Consider the following 25,308-nt stretch of genomic DNA (forward strand, 5'->3'; position numbering starts at 1 on the left):
GTAAAGTTTGATTTGAGTCATAATATCTTTTGGGTTCTCACCATAAAGTCTCCACTGGAATGGACCAAAAAGTCAGATCATGGAAAACAGGAGAGAATGAATGGGCAGGCCCTTTGGAGATCTGAGCTCAAAATGTCCACAGTTTCCCTGTTCAAAAAATGATAATGTGAACTGATTCCAAAATAGATATGAGATCCACATTTTTTAAAAACCATTTTATTGAGGCATGATTAACATGTAAAGGCTGTAGATATTCAATGTATGTAACTTAATGAGTTTGGGGATAACTATACACCCGTGAAAACATCACTACGAGACATATCCATCACCTCCCAAAGTTTCTTCCCGCCCCTATTATTATTTTGTGGTAAGAACACTTAAAGTAAGATCAGTCCTCTTAGGAGATATTAAATATATAGTACAGTATTGTTAGCAATAGGCACTGTGATGTATACTAAATCTCTAGTATTATTTATCTTGCATAACTGAGACTTCACACCCTTTGACCATCACCTCCCCATTTCCCACTCCTCTCAGCCCCTGACAATTACCATTCTAATCTCTGCTTCTATGAGTTTGACTATTTAGTTTCCACATACAAGTGAGATCATACATTATCATCTTCCTGTGTCTGGCTTATTCCACTTAACGTAATGTCCTCCAGCTCCATCGATGTTGTTGCAAGTGGCAGGATTTCCTTTCTTTTTAAAGGGTGAATAATATCTCATTGCATATATATACCAGTTTTCTTTATCCGTTCATCTGCTGATGGATGTTTAGGTTGTTTCTATATCTTGGCTATTGGGAATAATGCTACAGTGAACATGGGAGTGCAGGCATCTCTCTTTGGGACTGATACTTATAGGAATAGTTACACATGTTGATTCTGAATTTCTACATAATTTCATAGAAGATTGTATTAGGTACTATAGAAAGTTGTTCTTTGTTTCAATATTGCCTTTTTAAAACTTCCTCTATAGTAATATCAGATAATTCTGCAGTACTGTTTTTTTCATGTTTCCTTAGAATCTTCCTCAAGGTAAGAATGTATCCTGTTAATGTTTGCAGCCCCATTACCTAGCTAGTGCAGATCTGGCCCAAGTCAGGCAGTCAATAAATATTTGTTGAATGAATCAATGTAGGTAAACATTTCTAATTGTTCCCAACCAATTATTTAATTTCACTATATTTTTGTGTTCTTTATTTTTTTATAGCTCTCATTTAGAATGTATAAACCTCAAAGTTTTAAAATTTTCATTGTTAAAATATTTTATTAAATTTTATCTGTGATCTGTTTATAAAAACTATCTACCTAGTATATTTTTAACACTATATTCCTAGAGAGGAAAAAAGTTGTATATTAAATTATTGCAGATGCTTGAAACATAATTGAGAAGAAGTAGGCTAGTTTTTGTACTGGAGAAATCTGAAAAAGTTTCTCCATGGGTATAGTTGTAATCTACATAATAGTTAACAACATAATAAGATGATGTCAGATTCTCTTGAAAAGAAGTGGGGTTGTAATTTCTCAGCCCACCCCACTCCAGATGTCATCAAACAAATAACTATTCTGGACTTTGATTTACCTATCTATATCCTGTAGCAAAACCATAATACAGTGTTGATTCTAATATGCTTTTTCAAGAACATTTCTTTATACCTATTTAGTAGTCTTTTGAATTTTAGTGATTCTCATTACTTAATGCTTCTAATCATGTGCTAAATAGTTAAATCTTTGCCAGCAACCTCAGACCTTGCTCATGGGTGTGTATTTTATTTTTCCTTGTTTCTCTCAACATTTAGATTATATGTTTTCTTAGGGTGCAGTTGAAATCATTTGATATTGAACCATTTTTAAACCAGCGGTGACATACTGAAAAGAAAATTATGTGGGCAAGACATAATGATTATAATTACGTGACAGAGAAAATAATATGGGCATGGAAAGCTGAAAAATACAATGGAGAAGAGTAGGTAGATTATGGAGACAAAAGCACCTCTGGTTGAAAATCATATATTTAATTACACAATCTGCCCAGACTAAATGCCAGAGTATTGTTGTTGGAGAAGAGAGCTAGTGAGGGGGATTATTATGGATATATATTACTTCTGGCAGCCAGTGCTGTTTGCCTGATCAGACTTGACATCACAGAACTCGGAGGCATCCTGTTTAAGTCAATGGCAGGTAATTCTTTATAACTTTTTATTTGAAGGAAAAAGAGTTGTTTGTGCCTCTTTAATTGCTGTAACCAGGCTTTCAGCCAAGATTTTGTTTTTCAGGTTTTTTTTTTTTTTTTTAATGCTATTCTTGCTGCTGCTTATGTTGGGGCCGGAAAAACCAGGCTGAGAAGAGGGGATGAGCAGTTCAGAGAATCAGCAAATGAGCACTTCCTTCTCTGCATTGGTTGGGAGGAAATAAGTGAGCTAGTGAATATGATGGAAACCAAATTCCTAAGGCTTTTCAATGAGAAAGAATGTGGAGTAAAACACATGGAACTTGGAGTAAAATGAACCTGTTAATCCTGCCTGTAATTTATTAGCTGCTTAACTTTAGCCTCGATTTCCTTGCCTTAAAAGGGGGAAGTCTTGCAGGTTTGTATTAGGATGAAATTGGACAACATGTGTAAAGTTTCTAGCACTGGGCCTGAGGGAGCAGGGTGTGTGTGTGCATGTGTGTGTATTATACAAAAAAACTAGTTTTTCCCCATTTGAGCTAGAGAGGACAGTGCTGGTCAGGCCTACAGTATGTCTTAAGTCTGTTAGGCAATCTAAGGTACAGATATAGAGGATCTCCACAGACAGAGAGGCTATGAGTTTGATAGCCAAGATTTGACCTTTGCAAATTGTTTTTTCTGAATTTGATACTCATTTTTCTCATCAAATTTATTACATTAACATTATTAGTACATGTGGAAAAAAATCGTCCATTCTGGATTAGAAAACATTTTATGAATCAAACCCAGCTTCAGAATGCCAGGGGTTTTAGGGTGTCTTATTTTGGCAACTATACTTTTACAAAGATGAAACATATGGAATATGCAGAGATTTTTTTTTTTTAATGAGTTTAGCTTAAGATCTTACTACACATTGGACTTTGTCTATAAATCCAAAGGCTCTGAGAATTTCTGAAATCTTTGGAGCAAACAAATTAATAAAAATTCCCTGTTGAGTCCCATTCCTGAAAATGCTGTTGAAGGAACCATTGTAGGTACATTTGATTTGAATAAGACCCATTACCAAATTTTAATAGGGAACGTAAATTATCTTCTAGTTATGTGCAGTCTCCCTCTTATGTGGTTTCTTATATTTTTGGTACACTAGCCTTCCCTCCTTTGCCTTCTCTTATAAAAGATAGGGTAGCCTATTAAATAAAATATCATATATTTACAGTGTATCCCATGTCATTTAAGGTACTTGCTTTGGAAGCAAGCAACAGAACCCAACTCTGGTACAAGATTCGGGGGAGGGATTTTGATATAGTTCACAGATCAGCAGGAGGGACGGTACAACCCAGCTTCTGGAAGGAGAGGGACATGAAAACACTGGAAATCACAGAGAGTAGGAGTTAATAGACTCTCTCAGATGATTCAGCTCCAGCAACTGTTAGCCTCTGTATCTTTATTCACATTTTGAGGGCCTGACAGACTATCTGGCCTGCATTAGTTAGATGCTTTATGCCAGTGGCTCAATAAATTTTGTCTAGGGGATTAGGGGCAAGTGACTGGGGGAATTATTTTGAATTGAGTAGCAGCTACTTGTCCTCTACACATAACTACTTTTTTGTACTAGGTGGATCTATTCAAGAACATTGGTTTAGAAGCCCATCATGCCCTATTTACATATGGCAACCTTTTACTTTTTTGCCTAAGAGTTGTATTTCCCATTTGAATTTGAAGCCATGGTTTGGCATCAGCATGTATATATGATTACTTCTTTTCTTTTTAATTGATGTTATATAAGAATTTAAGTTCTCAGTGACGATTTCAATCATACATTCCTTGAATTAACTTGAGTAATGTGACCCCAGGACTCACTATAACATGATGTAAAGATGGCTTTGGAGTCATTCATGGGGGGGATACTTGAAGGCTGACACAGCTTCTTTTTATTTTTTTCTTTTAACATCTTTATTGGAGTATAATTGCTTTACAATATTGTGTTAATTTCTGCTATATTGACACAGCTTCTTAATGACTGTGAGATTTGAGGCAGTTTGCATAGCTGCCTGAATGTCTGAAATCTCACTTCATCAGTAAAATGGACTTGATATTATATATTTTACAAAGGTATATTGAGATTTTTGTGATAATATACACACAAGGCTTGGCAACAGGAACATGTATTTATTCCTAGTCCTTTTTCATATTTTGATTTTAAATTGTTAGCAACATGATTTATTTTAGTGTGAAAACATAGTAATGGGATGAATTTATGATATGATGGGGAGGTAGTTAAATAATTTGAGGAAAGCTTGGAGTTATGGCCCAAGGCTTAGTTGACCGTTCAGCACCAGATGCTCCTGAATTTTTCTATTAAAAGTAATGATAGTGGGAGATCACCTCTGTGCTTTGTGACCACCTAGAGAGGTGGGAAAGGGAGGGTGGGAGAGAGGATGACACAAGAGGGAAGAGATATGGGAACATATGTATATGTATAACTGATTCACTTTGTTGTAAAGGAAAAACTAACACACTATTGTAAAACAGTTATACTCCAATAAAGATGTTTAAAAAAATAAAAAATAAAAAATAAAAGTCTTATCACTCTTAAAGAAAAAAAAAAAGGAAAAAAAATAAAATAAAAGTAATGATAGTAATGACTGCTCACAAATAATTTATCCTCCCACAAAGGCTTTTTATTATTAAAAATGCCGAGAAAGTGGAGGTGTGGATGAACATCAGTTATCTATATTTTGCCTTGTAATCTATTCTCCATATTTACATTTGAATATATACAAAGTTGTTTTGGAAATTAACCATTTTTCAGATATACTAATGGAACCTCTTTTTTTTTTTTTTTTTTTGCGGTACGTGGGCCTCCCACTGCTGTGGCCTCTCCCGTTGCGGAGCACAGGCTCCGGACGCGCAGGCCCAGCGGCCATGGCCCACGGGCCCAGCCGCTCCGCAGCATGTGGGAATGTGGGATCCTCCCAGACCGGGGCACGAACCCGTGTCCCCTGCATGAGCAGGCAGACTCTCAACCACTGCACCACCAGGGAAGCCCTGGAACCTCATTTTAAGGTGTGACTCTACAGGAGTCATTTTTCCTCCCATTTCTTCCCATTTCCATGATCTAAAGTGGGACTAGAGTAGCTTTTAAGGGTATAATCAGGCAACTGTAGTGCAATAAGAGCACAAGCTTCGAGGAGAGACTGGAAAGTTTGTTTGGTTTCCATGGTTTCCTCCATGGCCGACTTACAAACCGTGCCAACCTGCAATTACCAATATATGAAATGAAGACAATCGTATCTATCTAATGGGAGTGTTTTGAAGAGAAAATGGAATGATGCACTTAAAAATTAACACAATGCCTGGTTCACTAACTGCCAACACATTTTAGTTCTTATTAGAGTAATTGTTATCATGTATGAGGAAATATACGAAAAATAATGTTTGTGTCTGAATATATAAAGAATTGTGTTTGGATAACATTTAACCTCATTTTTAGATTCTTAAAAGGATCAGGACTATTTTATAACTTGCTGAATGGTACCTTTCCTAGGACTGGGCAGTTACAGTGGTTCTATTTGTATTTAAAATGTCTTTGTATGGTCAAAAGCAACTTAAAGTCTAGCTTATCTTAACAAAAAATAGATAAGGTGTGACAACAGTTTTGTAGCAATATTGCAACTCAATCATTGTTGACTAGGATTTTTTACCTGATGTGATGTTCTGGCTAAAAATTCTTTTTAAAAAAATGGGTTTGTTTACACAAATGCATAACAGCATAATTAATCCTTACGTTTCTTATTGATGTACTCATGTTTATGAAGTGATCTCCAGTTGTGAAGTCATAATTTTTGTTATAAATAACAATACTAACATTAGATTTGACAACCAAACACTGTACTGAGCACATTATTTGCATTATTTTATTTTATTAGCTCAAAATAGTTGCTATCTCCTGATTTTACAGATGAGCAAATGGACCGAGAGGTGAGTAACTCACCCAAAGTCACATGTCTAGGGAATGGCAGAGATGGACCTTGACTGGCTGCAGAGCCCATTTTTGATAGAAGATAAGGCATCTTAGCAAAGGTGTTATGATACAGGCTTTGCAAAGGCATTTCCATGATGGTAAAAGTTCTTTTGTAGCCAGACATTATCATTGGTAAATGCGTGAACACATTGTCAAGATCTATAAGGCTGGAGGTTTAAGTAGAAAAAGCTTTAATTCTTATTTTCTTGACTGTATTATTTTCACATGTTGTGTCTATATATTTAATGGATAATGTTTTTTTTATATTTTAGAAAAAGTTTTTTTTTTTAACTTAAGTATAGTTGATCTACAATGTTAGTTTCAGGTATACAGCATAGTGATTCAGTATTTTTGCAGATTCTGTTCCATTATAGGCTATTACAAAGTGTAACGGCTATAATTCCTTATGCTATACAATACCTTCTTGTTGCTTATCTATTTTATAGATAGTAGTTTGTATCTGTTAATCTTATACCCCTAATTTGTCCCTCCCCCTTCCCTCTCCCTTTTGATTACCTTAAGTTTATTTTCTATGTCTGTGAATGTGTTTGTTTTGCATATACATTCATGTTATTTTTTAGATTCCACATATAAGTGACATCATAGTATTTATCTTTCTGACTTATTTCACTAAGCATAATATTCTCTAGGTCTATCTGAGATTTTGTTTTGATATTTTGTAATTTGGAACTAAAACACATCCCCTGCTTTCCAGACAACAGAGCAAAATAAAGGAGCTAGCCATGCACTAATGGGTTTGGTGAGATGGCATTTTATTCTAAGACCTTTGACTGTATTTTAAATTAGTATTAAATCTATATAACTTGATAATATTAGAAATTAGTAACATAAAGTAAAAATTATTTTCCTAAAGCCAGAAACTCTTTCCATTATTCACTGTTCTCCCTTCTTCTCCTTCTAAATGGCAGAGAAAATGGAGTGATAATACTGCACCGTATTAATAATAAATTCAAATTTATTCAGTTTTAGGAAGAATAATGAATTTGTTGGAATGTTTAACACCTCTTTCTATCCATCCATGTGTATGTATTTCCTAAATTTTTCAACAGTTTTGTACTGTTGGTTCAGGTGTCTTAAATGACATTTTTAAGTATAGTGACATATGCTTTCTAGGATATAACGTGCTGCGATTTTCTTTTTCTCTTCCAGTGTCTGTATTTATGCTGAAAGTCCAGGTGAATGACATCATCAGTCGTCAGTACCTGAGTCAAGCAGTTGTGGAAGTGTTTGTAAACTACACAAAGACAAATTCCACAGTAACTAGAAACAATGGAGCAGTGTTGATAAGAGTACCCTACAAGTTAGGACTCAGCCTAACCATTATTGCTTACAAAGATGGCTATGTGTTGACACCTCTGCCTTGGAAGACTGGAAGAATGCCAAGTAAGCAGTTAAACAATGTTTTGCCTTCACTAAATGTAAATGATTTTTTTCTCTTGTTCTGATAAACCGAAAATATGACTATGTGAAGCCAATATAAGGAAGTTAGAAAGGCATGCCAGTTTGAAGAAAACATGAAGGTCTTTTTCCTTCTATAGAAGCTTGAAGGAATCCCGAGCTACAGCTCTGCTCTGGTACAAAGCTTGTCTGCAGGTGGCGGAGAGGGGTGTTGCATGCCCAAAGAATTAGTTAGAAGCAGGATAGGCCAAAGTAAAGTAAAGGGCCAGATAATTAAAGGACAGTCTCAAAAGATAAGATGAACAGTTTAGATTTACATGACGAATAATAAAGCAGTTCCCATAGATTCTTGAGCACATGAAAGTAAGTTGTTTAGAAACTGAATTTACAGTGTATAAAGAACAGGGCAACAGCAGGGCTAAATGGATTCAGGGAGCCTGGCTATGAAGCTGTGGTTGTGTGGGTGGACAGTAGCCTGATGTAAGAAAGGAAATGGAAAGGAGAGGTGAGAGTACAAGAGGCATACTGGAGAAAGCATTATTAATTATTGTGGCAATCATTTCACAATATAAACATATATCAAATCATCGCATTGTACACCTTAAACTTACATGATGTTAGATGTCAATTATATCTCAATAAAGCTGGAAAAAAAATTGGTAGGAGTTATTACAACTAATTGAATACTGGGAAAATTGGCTATACAAAGTACCAGAATACAAGTCTGATTGACTGGAAGGATGATACATTAGGTAATCAATCTTTCTAAAAATTTTATTTTTTATTGTGGTGGTTCTTGTTGTTAGGTTTTAGATATTTTATTTAGTTTCATATGGGAAACATTTGAATTCTTGAACTATTTAAATTTAGAATGAGAAAGAAAATGAAACCTGAATTAGATAATTTAATAAGACTCATGTGAATAAAATTGTAATAAAATGACTGGAAAATCCAGATAGGGATGTATTTGAGGTGAATTCATGGTCTCAAATGCTTTAAAATTTTTTTAAGGCAGAAATTAAGTACAACTATTCATTCAACAAAAGTGAGAAAAATAATGAAAGAAGAAACCAACTAAAATGGGAAAAAGGAAATGAAAAGATTGAAGTAGATTGGCATATATTAGAAAAATATAAAGAAATAATTGACAGTGTTCTTTGAAGTAAATTATACACACATCTAGCTAATTTAAACAAAAATGAAGGAAATAAAAGATAAAACTACATAAAAGCTTTAAAAATCATAAAAATTACCAAAAAATTTGGCAATAATCTTAAAAATCCAATAAAATAATTTTGTGATAATTTAAATGGCATATTGATTTTAGATGAGGTAGATTAATAACCATGGGTAAAATGTTCTGGGTAAAAATAACTTCACAGGCTATAAGGAAAAGTACCCCAGATCATTTTACCAAATCAGTACAGCCTTGATTGTGGGACCTAACAAAGGTAGTACAAAATTAAATGCCCCCATGTGTGCATACTCTCTCTCATATGCACACACCTCTCTATTGACCAGTCATACTTATAACTCTAAATGCAAAATTCCTAAACAATACAGAAAAGAATTTCACCATTATTTAAATATAGGATACTGTCAAGACCAAGTAGGGTTTTTCTTCTTTTCAGGACTATAAGGATGTCAAACTTCATTAATTTTATGTATCATGTTAGTAGAACAAATTAGAACTAATATGTGATAATATCAACAATTGCCTGAAATGTTGCCTGAAATGCATTTTATAAGTTCACTATTCATGCCTAACCAAGAACACACTCTTTAAAAACTAGGACCACAAAGATATCCTTAGGTATCTCAAAATCATACTTAACTGTAAAATATTAGAGGTGATCCTACTAAAATAAGAAACTAGACACAGATGTCTATATTATTTTACATTGTAGTAGAAGTTATTATCAGAGCAAAAAGATATTAACAGATAAAAAAAGGAGATAGCTATTAGGAAGGAAGAATCAAAACCATTTTTTCTGGTTATGATCATATCCCTGGAAAACTACAAATTGGTATTGCTACAAATCAATACATGTTCTTATATACCAGAAGTAATAACCAATTAGGAAAAATAATGAAAAGAAATCCCTCTCAGAACAACAAGAACAAACAAAATATGCAGGGAAACCTACAAAAAAAAAAGTGAAGGGCTTCCCTGGTGGTGCAGTGGTTGAGAGTCCGCCTGCTGATGCAGGGGACACGGGTTCGTGCCCCGGCCCGGGAGGATCCCACATGCCGTGGAGCGGCTGGGCCCATGAGCCATGGCCGCTGAGCCTGCGCGTCCGGAGCCTGTGCTCCGCAACGGGAGAGGCCACAACAGTGAAAGGCCCGCATAACGCAAAAAAAAAAAAAAAAAAAAAAAAAAAAAAAAAAAAAAAAGTGACGTAACTGTGGGGAGGGAAAATAAAACTACCAAATGTTACTGATAGACCTAAAAAAAAAAAAAAAAAAACCAAATCAACTAAAACACCAGAAACTGGAAAAATATTTTTTCTTAGCTTGAATATTGTAAAGATTTGAATTCTTCCCAGATTAATTTATAGATTTAATGCATTAACAAAACACTTGGCAAAATAACCCTTAAAGAACAGATGTGTCAAAATACCTGAAATCTTCTAAGACGATTTACTAGAGGCAATTTGCCATTCCATATAACTAAAATATATAGCTACAGAATTAAGTGATATTGTACTATGACTTGTAATGTGGTACAAATCAGATACTAGTAGGCATAAAAAATATAATCTATGATAGGAATCATAAATCATTGAGGAAAAAGCTGAATATTCAATAAGTAATATTGGGATACTTTGGTTAACTATTTGGAATAAATTAATTTCAATCCATATTCCAAAATATATTGCTCAAAAAGTTAAAATATGGAAACTTAAATTATATTAAATTTAACAAACTATCTTATTTTTTTAGGATGGTCTTTTTAAACTGAAAAGCAATGAAAGATGTCATAAAAGGTAGATTTCCCCATAATTTAAAAAAGTAGTGGGCTTCCCTGGTGGCGCAGTGGTTGAGAATCCGCCTGCCGATGCAGGAGACACGGGTTCGTGCCCTGGTCCGGGAAGATCCCACATGCCGCGGAGCAACTAAGCCCGTGAGCCATGGCCGCTGAGCCTGTGCGTCCGGAGCCTGTGCTCCGCAACGGGAGAGGCCACAACAGTGAGAGGCCCGCATACCGCAAAAAAAAAAAAAAAAAAAAAAAGTAGTAAAAAAATATATGAAATAATAAGGAATGATGTCCTTAATGTGTTAAGAATTCATACACATCAGTAAAAATACCAAGGCCCTGCCTAAATAAGGTAAATGGATAAAATCATGACTTAGTTTTCAAAACAGAAAATACAAATGATTAGTAAATATGATAAAATATTTTACCTTCCTAATAATCTAAATATGCCCCCAAAATACACATTTCTTAGATTTTTTCACTTTAGAAACATTTTTAAAAAGTGAACATACTCAATATCGACAAGCTGGGCAATATGGCCATCCTCAAACACTGCTGGTGGGAGAAGTCAGCAGTGTTATCTGGATAACAACTTAGAAATGTGTGTGTCAGTGCCTTCGAAATCTTCATCATCATTGACTGCTGGAAATCTATCCTAAAAACAAACATACAAATAAAGTGGACAGATATCTGTGCACAAGGATGTTGAGTCAAATATTATTTTGTAATAGTGAAAATGGAAACAATCTAAATATACAGTATTTTACAGTGTAGTGGTTAAGTGAATCTTGATACTTTAAGAAATATGTGACCTTGAAAATGTTATGAAAGTTTCTGTTGAGGGACAGAAATGCTTACAATATTATTTTAAGTGAAAAGGCAGGGTGAAAATATTCTGTATACAATATCATACTCCCTCTTTTTTAAAAAAAAAATCACAGGAAAAATCCAGGAAGAGCTATACTGAAATACTAATAGTGGTTGTCTCTGCAGTGGTATTGTGATGACCATCATTTTCTTCTTTCCTTGTCTGTATTTCTCAACTTTTCCAGAGTGGATATATATCCTGTTTATAATCAGAAACATTTTTTAAAGTCAAAGGAAATCTGAATCCAAGTTTAAGGGACTTTCTGAAAGATTCTCCTCAGGTTTAATAGAAAAAGCTGTCAGGGTAGCCCATTTTAACCTACCTGGGACTAAGAAAGTATCCAAATATGGGATACAATCATCTCGGGGTCCAAGCTACTACCATAACCACCTCCTCTCCAATCTCATAAGTCTAGCAATCCATCTAAATGTTAGTGTATTCTGAATTAAAATTACTTTCATTTGGTAGTTCTCTATTCCTACTTAAGAAAAAAGTATATTGTTTTACATCCACCCATACATCATTGTATACTTTTAATATTTTATCCTGTCTTTTCCGTATTTCCTTTACAGCTCTTTGAAATATCTCCAAATTTTAAAAGTATTCTCATGCAAATGTGTTTTATCCTTTCTTAAGTGATTTAGGGATATTGTATCATTTCTGTTGATATTTACTTGCATTGCATGGAAGAGAGAGATCACTGAGAACTTGTACTTTAGGTGATGCCTCAGAACTTATTTTTCTTTTGCAGGATTGGTCAGGTTGTTTGATTTGGTCTTGCTTATAAAACGATGGTCTTTTTTCCCTGCCTCTTGTTCCTGATTTTGAAAGAATTTAGTTATCTTTCAGGGGATCTGCACTTACTCATCCCACCAGGCATTTCAGGTGCCTACTCTTATAGGCGGGTCCAGCCCCATCCTCCCTACTACTAAAGGTTGCCTCTGGATCATTTTTTGTGTTAAACTGTTTCTTCCTTTGGCAAAGCGCAGTCTGTTTGGCGAACCACACTGTGAAGAAGAGCACTGCACCTTTGTATGGGAAGTTAAAAAAGAAGAGTGGATGTACTCCCCATCTGAGAGAACCTTGAACCATGGGGCCAGGAAAAAATGGTTTAAAAATTATTCAATATAAGAAGGAAATAATTAACGATTATATAGAGAAAATAGCAGAGGGTTGTTTAAGCATTTAACTTGACCAAATATATCTGGGGTTAGTCAGAGAACATCATTAGTCACCTTGGTACAAACTACTGTATAAAATTTTTAAAAATTAGTAAAATAGTGATGCCGAATCGTCTGACTTTATTATGTTCCTTTTTTTCCTCCATCATATTATACATGCATTCTTCCTTTGTTTTGAATTGCTTGTCCCATCACAGAATTTCTTTTTCCCCACATTTTTAGGACCTGCTGGAGCAGAACTATATTTGTCCCAGTTTTCCCCACATGTCTAATAAAATATCCTAATTATGCTATATTCACAGTATATTCATCAGTTACACTTTCACTGTTCCCACAAAGCCAAGCAAATATATGGCTGTTTGAAGACACTGTTTTAATTACTGGAAAATTAGCTGGTAAGTACACCACTTCTTACTTAGCTAGTAAGTAAAGAGACTATATTGTGACTATATTGTATAACTGTACTTCTTCACCAGTGGATCAGTGTTGATTATAAGGTGGGAAATTTCTAAATTGATCAGGGATGATTAGTACTGGCTATAAGTTGATCTGAACTGATTCTTATTTCACTATCAAACTTATAGCATTTGTGTGTGTGTGTGTGTAGTGGGAATCATTCTCTCTTTTACCATTTTAGCCACCCCCAGTAGAACATCTGACTTGCAGAAATACTGGAAAGAGTCCCTGAACTGCTTTCCAAATCACATCTCTCACTGAGCTTTAGTGGTTGGTGAAATTGGGAAAAGGCCTCAGACCTTTGGGGCTTTCTAGTTTGCAGGTCACCTTCATTCCTTAATGTATTAAGAATTCATTCTTAACGCATTAAGAATTCATTCCTTCATGCCTCTGACATTAATCTTGCTGCCTGTGTGGGAAGGGTCTAAGGCTGGGAAGTATCTGCTTGGCAGACATGATTTGCCCCACTCACATATCCCAAGGGCAAGAATACCGGAAGCGCGATTTGGGGTCTGATTCAAGCTGTGTCCTCCAGCTCTGCTTTACCAACCACGAAGATGATAGTTTTATCCTTTATACCTCACCTCCTCACCCCCTTAACGAGTCCCAGCATTTTGTGACTCTTACTGCATATTATGTAAAACCTCTATAGATGACAATAATTGGCTTTTTTGTTTCTTTTGGGAAATTAATGTTGAGAACTACTGGTTGAGGATGTTGAGAATGACTGGTAAAGGCAGAAAACCTCAAAGTCCAATACAAGAGTCGTGGTAAAAAGAACTGTTTTTGAAGTTCTCTTCATCTTCAGAAGCTTATCTTATTTAGTCCCAATGTATTAAAAAAGAAAGCCTAACACTATCATTTGGAAAAAAATAATTAGGGCTTGATTAATCTTAGAGTAATTTACTGAGCAAGGCAGTAGAATCTCTTACTCTTGCACTGAGTTTGCCGGTGCATGGCAGGATGGGTGGATGTAGCGCTGCGTATGAAGGATGGAAAGTAAATAGGAACTACATGTTTGCAGAGAGAGGCCACATTTTATGCTGCTGGGGCCTTAGTGAAATCAGGTTCTCCGCAGTCCTGCTTCATTTATTTGTTTTGGTTTTAATCTTGACACATCCTACTCCTTACTGGATTCTTCAAACCCCATAACAAATTGTAATTTCTGCTGGGTTATATGAAAAGAATCAGCGTGAGCATGTTCACGTACCACTCCTTTGCCACTGTACCAAGCAGTGGTGAGCTCTCGTCTGTCTGGGTGGCACTGCCCATGCCATGTGCCCATCTCTGTGAGAACACTGTGAGCCCTCTGGAATTCCTTTTACTGCCTCATTTCCCTAAGAGTTGACCTATTGGTGAGGCCAACCGAGAAGGGATGGATGTTTCTGATGATGTTAAACCTTTCCTTAGAAAGTACACATCCTCACTTCTTAACTTCCAAAAAACGTTTATATTTTTCCTTCTAAGATTTTATCAGGAAGTGGTTCATTTTGTATAGTGAAAAATGTGTTAGGCCTGTGTGTAAATCTATTTGTAGTTAAAGGAGCAGGAAAAATTGGAAACTTCAGGAATGTGTAAAACCTTAGAGAAGTTCAGTTAGACATTTCCTTTAGTGTACATGTTTTCAGTTGTAAAGAAGTTTGGATTTTCATCATAATTAAGCCACACATTTTAAAAGAGTAAGTAAGTTGTAGATAGTACCTGTAAGGGATCAAAAGGTATTGCATTGTGCCCTCAAAGCAATTTAACAAGGATAATATAGATGTGCTGTTTTTCTTTATATCCCTTAACTGTTTATTTTCCAGGTACCATTTTTCTAGCTTCATACATAAATGATAAATAAAACAATGTAAGATAATTCTCAGTCAGTGTATAGTTTATTTTTTATTGTCATGTAACTCTTTAAAAACGGATACTTTTTTTCATCCTAAGAATTTAACTGATTGTTTCTGATAATTTTTAGTTTTAATGATATGAGTTGACCCTTGAATTGTTAAAGATCTGCTGATTACAGAAAAAAATCAATATTGTCCCTGGGTTCTCCATAAATCAGAGGATAGTCAATTCAAAGTTATTTACATGAGATAATATTTATAAATTGAATGCCTGGCATTTGAAAAACTTTTAATGCATGTTTAATTGCCTGATGCAGAAACCTACCTACTTAAGTATATGGCTTACCATCAAAGATACTTTCTGTTGCAAGTTGCTGAAAACCCAACCCAAAACTAGCTTAAGCCCAAAGGAAGCACTTATTTATTACCCAAATGATTGATAAGTGTAGGAATGGGACCAACTTTAGACATGGCTTGATCAGGGGCTTCAGTTGAAATAACTGAGAACTAGTTTTACTCTTTCCATTTCTCAACTCTCCAGTCCTTAAATATTGTCTCATTTTCAAACGAGCTCTCATTTTTGGTCACAAGATGGCTTTTTCAACTCCCAGACATATATCTGCTCACATAAAATCTAGTGGGGAATAGCAGGTCTTTTCCCCTAGAAGTCCAAGCAAAACTCACATTGCATCTCATTAACTGTGGTTGTCACAAGTCCCATAGTTCAACAAATCACTGTGGCCAACAGGATAATGAGATGCTTTTGATTGGTTTCAGCCTATTCTGGCATACACCATTACCTCTACTCTTGTTACAGAAATGAAACCCCAAGTGAACCACATGGGTCAATGTGTGGTTCCCTAGAGTGAAACTCAAAGGGCGAAGAAATTCTGGCCAGGCGAATCAAGCACTCTCTAGGCTAAAGGTGCCTTGTATGATCTAAAGAAAGGGGCATTTCTTATTTATTCAGATCTGAATATAAAATAATAATTATAATTAGGAGATGTCAGTAATGTTTTAGAAATAACTGGTTCACTTAGAGTAAAATGTCCTGACGAATAGTGCTGTGCTTAATATGCATTTGCTTTGTCTATTTGCTAATGAGGTTTCCTTTTTCCAGATGCCAAATCTCAACCAAGTGTTCAGTTTTCAAAAGCCTTAATTAGACTACCCAACAGCCATCACATTAGCAACGTTACAGGCTACCTTACAGTCCTACAACAGTTTTTGAAAGTGGATAATTTTCTGTATACGACTGGAATTACTCTCAATAAGTCAGGTATTTTCTAATTTTTTATAATCTATTTATAAAAACAGTACATAAATCTCATCAAGTACTATTTATTTAGATGTTTGAAATTCAATTCAGCTTTGGAGGAGACATGTCACTTTTGAAACATAAATATAGTTATTAAAGTGTTTATAGGCAGTCCCTTTGATCCAATGAAAGAAAGATTATACCAGTCTTCTGCATACATTATTTCAAATTAATGGAGAGTTTAATTTACAGGATATTTTTATCCAAAGGAGGTAAACAATGTATTGAAAATAGTAATGATTATCGTATAATTTTGCAAATTAAAAAATACATTTGACAGTGGAAATTTGATTAAGAAGTTTACACATATATTATAATTTGACCTATTCATTCTTATCAAATTGATCAGAAGTGTCAATAATTGTTAGATATAAAAAAGTTTATAGGTTAGAGTAAGCAACTGGAAATTTTTCTTTTCAAATATATTTGATATCCTCTGAGTAAAATGGTAATATTGAAAAGTATTTTTTATATTCAGCAGCACTAGTATTTTTTATATATAAAAAATTGTACATATTTTTTATATTCAGCATACTTTTTATATATAAAAAGTATTTTTTATATTCAGCACACTTACATAAGGTTGTCATGACTTATATTACGAAGATGATGGAATCTTACACTATTTAACAATTAACTTATGAATGACACCTATAAAAACTGTATCTTCCCTCTGTACATTCACACTTATTCTACCATTTCAACCAGTTGTTGCAATTAACAAACTCCACTGTTTTTATTTTTTTATTATTTTTTCACTTTGAGTAGCAGTGTGTTTTGCTAAAACTTTAAAAACTTTACAAGGTTTGTATTTTTTTTTAAACATCTTTATTCGGAATATAATAGCTTCACAATGGTTTGCTAGTTTCTGCTACACAACAAAGTGAATCAGCTATATATGTATACATATATCCCAATATCCCCTCCCTCTTACGTCTCCCTCCCACCCTCCCTATCACACCCCCCCTATCCCACCCACCCATCCCACCCCTCTAGATGGACACAAAGCACCCTGTACAATGCGGCTGCTTCCCACTAGCTATCTATTTTACCTTTGGTAGTGTATATATGTCCATGCCACTCTCTCACTTTGCCCTTCCCCCTCCCCATGTCCTCAGTCCATTCTCTACGTCTGTGTCTATATTCCTGTCCTGCCCCTAGGTTCTTCAGAATGCTTTTTTTTTTAGATTCCATATATATGTGTTAGCATACAGTATTTGTTTTACTCTTTCTGACTTACTTCACTCTGTATGACAGACTCTAGATCTATCCACCTCACTACAAATAACTCAGTTTCATTCCTTTTTATGACTGAGTAATATTCCATTGTATATATGTGCCACATCTTCTTTATCCATTCATCTGTTAATGAACACTTAGGTTGCTTCCATGTCCTGGCTATTGTAAATAGTGCTGCAATGAACATTTTGGTACATGACTCTTTTTGAATTATGGTTTTCTCAGGGTATATGCCCAGTAGTGGGATTGCTGGGTCATATGGTAATTCTATTTTTAGTTTTTTAAGGAACCTCCATACTATTCTCCATAATGGCTGTATCAATTTACATCCCAACTAACAGTGCAAGAGGGTTACTTTTTCTCCACACCCTCTCCAGCATTTATCATTTGTAGATTTTTTGATGATGGGCATTCTGACTCATGTGAGCTGAAACTTCACTGTAGTTTTGATTTGCATTTCTCTCATGATTAGTGATGTTGAGCATCCTTTCATGTGTTTGTTGGCAATCTGTATATCTTCTTTGAAGAAATGTCAGTTTAGGTCTTCTGCCCATTTTTGGATTGGGTTGTTTGTTTTTTTGATATTGAGATGCCTGGGCCACTTGTAAATTTTGGGGATTAATCCTTTGTCAGTTGCTTCATTTGCAAATATTTTCTCCCATTCTAAGGGTTGCCTTTTCGTCTTCTTTATGGTTTCCTTTCCTGTGCAAAAGCTTTTAAGTTTCATTAAGTCCCATTTTTGTTTTTATTCCCATTTCTCTAGGAGGTGGGTCAAAAAGGATCTTGCTGTGATGTTTGTCATAGAGTGTTCTGCCTATGTTACCTCTAAGAGTTTGATAGTGTCTGGCCTTATATTTAGGTCTTTAACCCATTTTTAGTTTATTTTTGTGTGTGGTGTTAGGGAGTGTTCTAATTTCATACTTTTACATGTAGCTGTCCAGTTTTCCCAGCACCACTTATTGAAGAGGCTGTCTTTTCTCCACAGTATATTCTTGCCTCCTTTATCAGAGATAAGGTGACCATATGTGCGTGGGTTTATCTCTGGGCTTTCTAGCCTGTTCCATTGATCTATATTTCTGTTTTTGTGCCAGTACCATACTGTCCTGATTACTGTAGCCTTGTAGTATAGTCAGAAGTCAGGGAGCCTGAATCCTCCACCTCCGATATTCTTTCTCAAGATTGCTTTGGCTCTTCGGGACCTTTTGTGTTTCCATACAAATTGTTAAATTTTTTGTTCTAGTTCTGTGAAAAATGCCAGTGGTGGTTTGATAGGGATTTCATTGACTCTGTAAACTGCTTTGGGTAGTATAGTCATTTTCACAATGTTGACTCTTCCAATCCAAGAACATGGTATATCTCTCCGTCTGTTGGTATCATCTTTAATTTCTTTCATCAGTGTCTTATAGTTTTCTGTAAACAGGTCTTTTGTCTCCTTAGGAAGGTTTATTCCTAGGTATTTTATTCTTTTTGTTGCAGTGGTGAATGGGAGTGTTTCCTTAATTTCTCTTTCAGATTTTTCATCATTAGTGTATAGGAATGCAGGAGATTTCTGTGCATTAATTTTATATCCTGCTACTTTACCAGATTCATTGATTAGCTCTAATAGTTTTCTGGTAGCATCTTTAGGATTCTCTATGTATAGTATCATGTTATCTGCAAACAGTGACAGCTTTACTTCTTTTCTGATTTGGATTCCTTTTATTTCTTTTTCTTCTCTGATTGCTGTGGCTAAAACTTCCAAAACTATGTTGAATAATAGTAGTGAGAGTGGGCAGCCTTGTCTTGTTCCTGATCTTAGTGGAAATGGTTTCAGTTTTTCACCATTGAGACCAATATTGGCTGTGGGTTTGTCATATATGGCCTTTATTATGTTGAGGTAAGTTCCCTCTATGCCTACTTTCTGGAGGGTTTTTATCATAAATGGGTGTTGAATTTAATTGAAAGCTTTATCTGCATCTATTGAGATGACCATATGGTTTTTCTCCTTCAGTTTGTTAATATGGTTTATCACATTGATTTGCATATATTGAATCCTTGCATTCCTGGGATAAATCCCATTTGATCGTAGTGTATGATCCTTTTAATGTGCTGTTGGATTCTGTTTGCTAGTGTTTTGTTGAGTATTTTTGCATCTATGTTTATCAGTGATATTGGTCTGTATCACTGATAAGGATACAGTTTGGGAGTGTTCCTCCCTCTACTATATTTTGGAAGAATTTGAGAAGGATAGGTGTTAGCTCTTCTCTAAATGTTTGATAGAATTCGTCCGTGAAGCCATCTGGTCCTGGGCTTTTGTTTGTTGGAAGATTTTTAATCACAGTTCAATTTCAGTGCTTGTGATTGGTCTGTTCATATTTTCTATTTCTTCCTAGTTCAGTCTCGGAAGGTTGTGCTTTTCTAAGAATTTGTCCATTTCTTCCAGGTTGTCCATTTTCTTGGCATAGAGTTGCTTGTAGTAATCTCTCATGATCCTTTGTATTTCTTCAGTGTCAGTTGTTACTTCTCCTTTTCATTTCTAATTCTGTTGATTTGAGTCTTCTCCCTTTTTTCCTTGATGAGTCTGGCTAATGGTTTGTCAATTTTGTTTATCTTCTCAAAGAACCAGCTTTTAGTTTTATTGATATTTGCTATTATTTCATTCATTTCTTTTTCATTTATTTCTGATCTGATCCTTATGATTTCTTTACTTCTGCTAACTCTGGGGTTTTTTTGTTCTTCTTTCTCTAATTGCTTTAGGTGTAAGGTTAGGTCGTTTATTTGAGATTTTTCTTGTTTCTTGAGGTAGGATTGTATTGCTATAAACTTCCCTCTTAGAACTGCTTTTGTTCCATCCCATAGATTTTGTGTCATCATGTTTTCATTGTCATTTGTTTCTAGGTATTTTTTGATTTCCTCTTTGATTTCTCCAGAGATCTCTTGGTTATTTAATAACGTATTGTTTAGCCTCCATGTGTTTATGTTTTTTACAGATTTTTTTCCTGTAATTGATATCTAGTCTCATAGTGTTGTGGTCAGAAAAGATACTTGATACGATTTCAATTTTCTTAAATTTACCAAGGCTTGATTTGTGACCCAAGATATGATCTACCCTGGAGAATGTCCAATGAGCACTTGAGAAGAAAGTGTATTCTGTTGTTTTTGGATGGAATGTCCTATAAATATCAATTAAGTCTATCTTGTTTAATATATCATTTAAAGCTTGTGTTTCCTTATTTATTTTCATTTTGGATGATCTGTCCATTGGTGAAAGTGGGGTGTTAAAGTCCCCTGCTATGATTGTGTTACTGTCAATTTCCCCTTTTATGGCTGTTAGCATTTGTCTTATGTATTGAGGTGCTCCTGTGTTGGGTGCATAAATATTTACAATTGTTATATCTTCTTGGGTTGATCCCTTGATCATTATGTCATGTCCTTTGTCTCATGTAATAGTCTTTATTTTAAAGTCTGTTTTGTCTGATATGAGAATTGCTACTCCAGCTTTCTTTTGATTTCCATTTGTGTGGAATGTTTTTCCATCACCTCACTTTCATTCTGTATGTGTCACTAGGTCTGAAGTGGGTCTCTTGTAGACAGCATATATATGGGTCTTGTTTTTGTATCCATTCAGCCAGTCTGTGTCTTTTGGTTGGAGCATTTAATCCATTTACATTTAAGGTAATTATTGACATGTATATTCCTATTACCATTTTCTTAATTGTTTTAGGTTTGTTATTGTAGGTCTTTTCCTTCTCTTGTGTTTCCTGCCTAGAAAAGTTCCTTTAGCATTTGTTGTAATGCTGGTTTGTTGGTGGTTAATTTTCTTAGCTTTTGCTTGTCTATAAAGGTTTAATTTCTCCATCGAATCTGAATGAGATCCTTTCTGGGTAATCTTGGTTGTAAGTTGTTCCCTTTCATCACTTTAAATATGTCCTGCCACTCCCTTCTGGCTTGCAGAGTTTCTGCTGAAAGATCAGCTGTTAACCTTATGGGGATTCCCTTGTGTGTTATTTGTTGTTTTTCCCTTGCTGCTTTTAATATTTTTTCTTTGTATTAATTTTTTGATAGTTTGATTAATATGTCTCTTGCCGCATTTCTCCTTGGATTTATTCTGTATGGGACTCTGTGCTTCCTGGACTTGATTGACTATTTCCTTTCTATATTAGGGAAGTTTTCAACTATAATCTCTTCAAATATTTTCTCAGTCCCTTTCTTTTTCTCTTCTTCTTCTGGGACCCCTATAATTAGAATATTGGTGCATTTAGTGTTGTCCCAGAGGTCTCTGAGACTGTCCTCAATTCTTTTCCTTCATTTTTCTTTATTCTGCTCTGTGGTAGTTATTTCCACTACTTTATCTTCCAGGTCACTTATCCACTCTTCTGCCTCAGTTATTCTGCTATTGATTCCTTCTAGAGAATTTTTAATTTCATTTATTGTGCTGTTCATCATTGTTTCTTTGCTCTGTAGTTCTTCTAGGTCCTTGTTAAATGTTTCTTGTATTTTCTCCATTCTACTTCCAAGATTTTGGATCATCTTTACTATCATTACTCTGAATTCTTTTTCAGGTAGACTGCCTATTTCCTCTTCATTTGTTTGGTCTGGTGGGTTTTTACCTTGCTCCTTCATCTGCTGCCTATTTCTCTGTCTTCTCATTTTGCTTAACTTACTGTGTTTGGGGTCTCCTTTTCACACGCTGCAGGTTTGTAGTTCCCATTGTTTTTGGTGTCTGCCCCCCATGGTAAGGTTGGTTCAGTGGGCTATGTAGGCTTCCTGGTGAGGGGACTGGTGCCTGTGTTCTGGTAGATGAGGCTGGATCTTGTCTTTCTGGTGGGCAGGACCGCATCTGGTGGTGTGTTTTGGGGTGTCTGTGACCTTATTATGATTTTAGTCAGCTTCTCTGCTAATGGGTGGGGTTGTGTTCCTGTCTGGCTAGTTGTTTGGCATGGGGAGTCCAGCACTGGAGCTTGCTGGTCGTTGAGTGGAGCTGGGTCTTAGCATTAAGATGGAGATCTCTGGGAGAGCTCTGGTTGATTGATATTATGTGGGGCTGGGCCAGGAGGTCTCTGGTGGACCAATGTCCTGAGCTCAGCTCTCCCACCTCAGAGGCTCAGGCCTGACACCCAGCCACGGCACCAAGACCCTGTGAGCCACACGGCCAGACACGTGGGCAGTTTCTTGCCTTTTGGGAAGTCTGAGGCCTTCTGCCAGCATTCAGTAGGTGTTCTGTAGGAGTTGTTCCACATGTAGATATATTTTTGATGTATTTGTGGGGAGGAAGGTGATCTCCATGTCTTAACTCCTCCACCATCTTGAACGTCCCCTGGCAATTATTTTTTTTAAACTTCTGTTTATTCCACTGTTTTTAAAATCACCTCAGACAATATGTAATTTTTATGTTTTCCCTTGAGTCAAATTTTTGGTTCATGTTGTTTGGGGAGTAGTCAGAAATTAGAGTAATAAGTCTATAGATGTTAGATAGGTTTTTGTTTTGTTTTTTTCCTAACTTGCTGTAGCTGATGCTGTTGATGCCCCAGCCAGATGACCCTGTCTTCTGTTACAAGCCTATGTTTCCTACTGCACACATCTGTGACTCTGCCTAAGGTCATTCCCTGGTCCAGGATGCAGACTTGGCCCTCACAACGGGCAAGCTCTCAACCAATGACGGATAAAGAACACATAACGCATACACACCTGTTCATTAACACATCCTGCGTTGGCTTCCTTCTTCTGTGTTACTCCTCCATTCCCTCAGTGGTGGGTGCTTCCTCCATATTGTTATTTCAGGGTTTGCTTCTTGAGGAAGCCAATCTAAGATACCTGCCAAAGTTTTCCAGTTGTAAGTTACAGGATGCTCAAAATAAAAACATCATAAGAATGGTACCAATATATACACTATTGCAAATCAAGCTCATGGTGTACTGGAGGGTTTTTATGAACAACACTCATTAGATTCAGTGGGAAGTGTGCTTTGCCCTTCAGCATTCCTCTGCCACCTGCTTTTGAGATTATTCATTAAACATTTCAATTGTCCTGAGAATGCTGCTAACATTTTCAAAGTTCTAGAGCTGTGCTGACAAATGGGCATGTTCTTCTCTGCCCAGTCTGGTAGCTGCTGAGCCACATGTGGCTGTTGAGCTCTTGACACATAACCAGTGCACTGAGAAACTACATTGCTCATTTCATTTAAATTTAAATTGCTGCATGCTGCTTCTGGCAACTCTACTGGATTGTACAGTTCTAGAGTTCTACAAGTATGAAAATTCTTTGTGAAAGTTTCCTCCTCATTGTCTTTCAGACTCTTTTTTCCTTCTTCTTTGAGTTGGCCTTATCCCAAATGGTGGGATGCTGATTTCATCAGTTTCAGCTACATTCACTATGTGAAGGCACCGACTGTATAGAACTGAGGGGTGGAGTTAAGAAAGCCAACTGGCTTTATAAATAGTTTGATATAAGAGATTATAATTACTTACAGATTACACAGTACTTTTTACAGTGCATTAGTGACCAATGCAACTAGTCTACAGAATATGTATGGCATTACTTTGCTTACCTTATGGTTAGAGTTTCAGGAAGTTTACAAAGGTTAATTCTCTTAAATGTAACAGAAAATTTCCAATAAGCCAGTGGTTGCCCTGTCTGATAACTGAAGACATATACCAGATTCGGTGGCAGCGATAATAAGGATTCCTTTCCATGGCCTCCAAGGCGCTATGCTATTCCCATCTGTCTCTGACCTCCAGTCTTCTTTCTTTCTTACACATACTAAGATCACTTCTGATTTGGGAGAGGTCTCTGCATGGATGGCACCTTCTCATTTGGCCACTGCTCAAATGTCTCCCCCTCAGAGAAGCAGCCTTCCTGTTGGTTTTGTAGGTTTTTAAAAACATTGAATTAGATTCCAGTGACCTTAAATCAGAGGACTCAGAGAGAATTCTATCTTTAGGCTCATACTGATTTGTCAATGTTACATAAGTATAGCATTTATTTATGATATATTTTATAGTTTAAAAATTCTTAAGCAGAATCCAGTATCTATTTGATATTAAAATGGATAACCCTGGGTGAAATAGAGGAACTAGATATTTTAGGCCCATATTAGTCTGTTGTTAAGACACAACTACAGTTTGTGTTTTACATATGATTTTAATGAACTGTCTTCTGTTTTTAGGTTTTGAAGGCAATGAACTGACTCCTCTTGCTGCAATATGTGTGAAAATATATTCTGGAGGAAAAGAATTAAAAGTGGATGGCTCTATTCAAATTTCTCTCCCACTTCTACGTACAAATGGTATAAGTGCAGGGGATCACATACCTGCCTGGACATTTGATATGAACACAGGTATGTGAGCTAGGTGAAAAGGTTCTGAATATTTTAGAAATATGTTTCTATATTTTTATTAAAAATTTTCAGCTTTATTAAGGTATAATTGATAAATAAAATTTCTATATTTTATATATAATGTTAAATTTTAATATGCCTTATTTAAAACATTAAAATATTTATATTTGAATGTTTTATCTTTAGTAGAGTACTAAATCAGTAATATTATAATTTTAAGCACTTTGTTAATGACCAAAAGTGGCCCTACTTTGATTAATATAATACAATTGTGGGGAAAAGGATATCACTGTTACATTTTAAGATAGCATTATTTACTCACATTCCCATGTTTTTATATTTTGAGCAGAAATAAAATTTTAAAAATTATTTCAGCTCTTATGGGTTTATTTTTGTTTTGATAGACAATATGAAGTTATATCTAAAAGCTTGGCTAAAGCAATTGATAAATGTATGCTAATTTCATGAAAATAATATTGTGTTTTATATGTATGTGTGTGTA

The 25,308-nt window shown here is 35.5% G+C and overlaps 1 protein-coding gene across 1 annotated transcript in view; it reads left to right on the forward strand.

Annotated features, from left to right (window-relative positions):
* The window catches only part of FAM171B (family with sequence similarity 171 member B), a 68,702-nt gene that overhangs the window by 30,261 nt on the left and 13,133 nt on the right, over positions 1–25,308 (forward strand). Inside the window, exons 2-5 of the mRNA XM_059055232.2 lie at positions 7,369–7,602; positions 12,946–13,038; positions 16,055–16,213; positions 24,636–24,806. Coding sequence (XP_058911215.1) covers positions 7,369–7,602; positions 12,946–13,038; positions 16,055–16,213; positions 24,636–24,806 — 657 coding nt within the window. The remainder of the gene's footprint in view (positions 1–7,368; positions 7,603–12,945; positions 13,039–16,054; positions 16,214–24,635; positions 24,807–25,308) is intronic.

The sequence above is a fragment of the Kogia breviceps genome, chromosome 2 (genome assembly GCF_026419965.1).
Source record: "Kogia breviceps isolate mKogBre1 chromosome 2, mKogBre1 haplotype 1, whole genome shotgun sequence".
Classification (NCBI taxonomy): Eukaryota; Metazoa; Chordata; class Mammalia; order Artiodactyla; family Physeteridae; genus Kogia; species Kogia breviceps.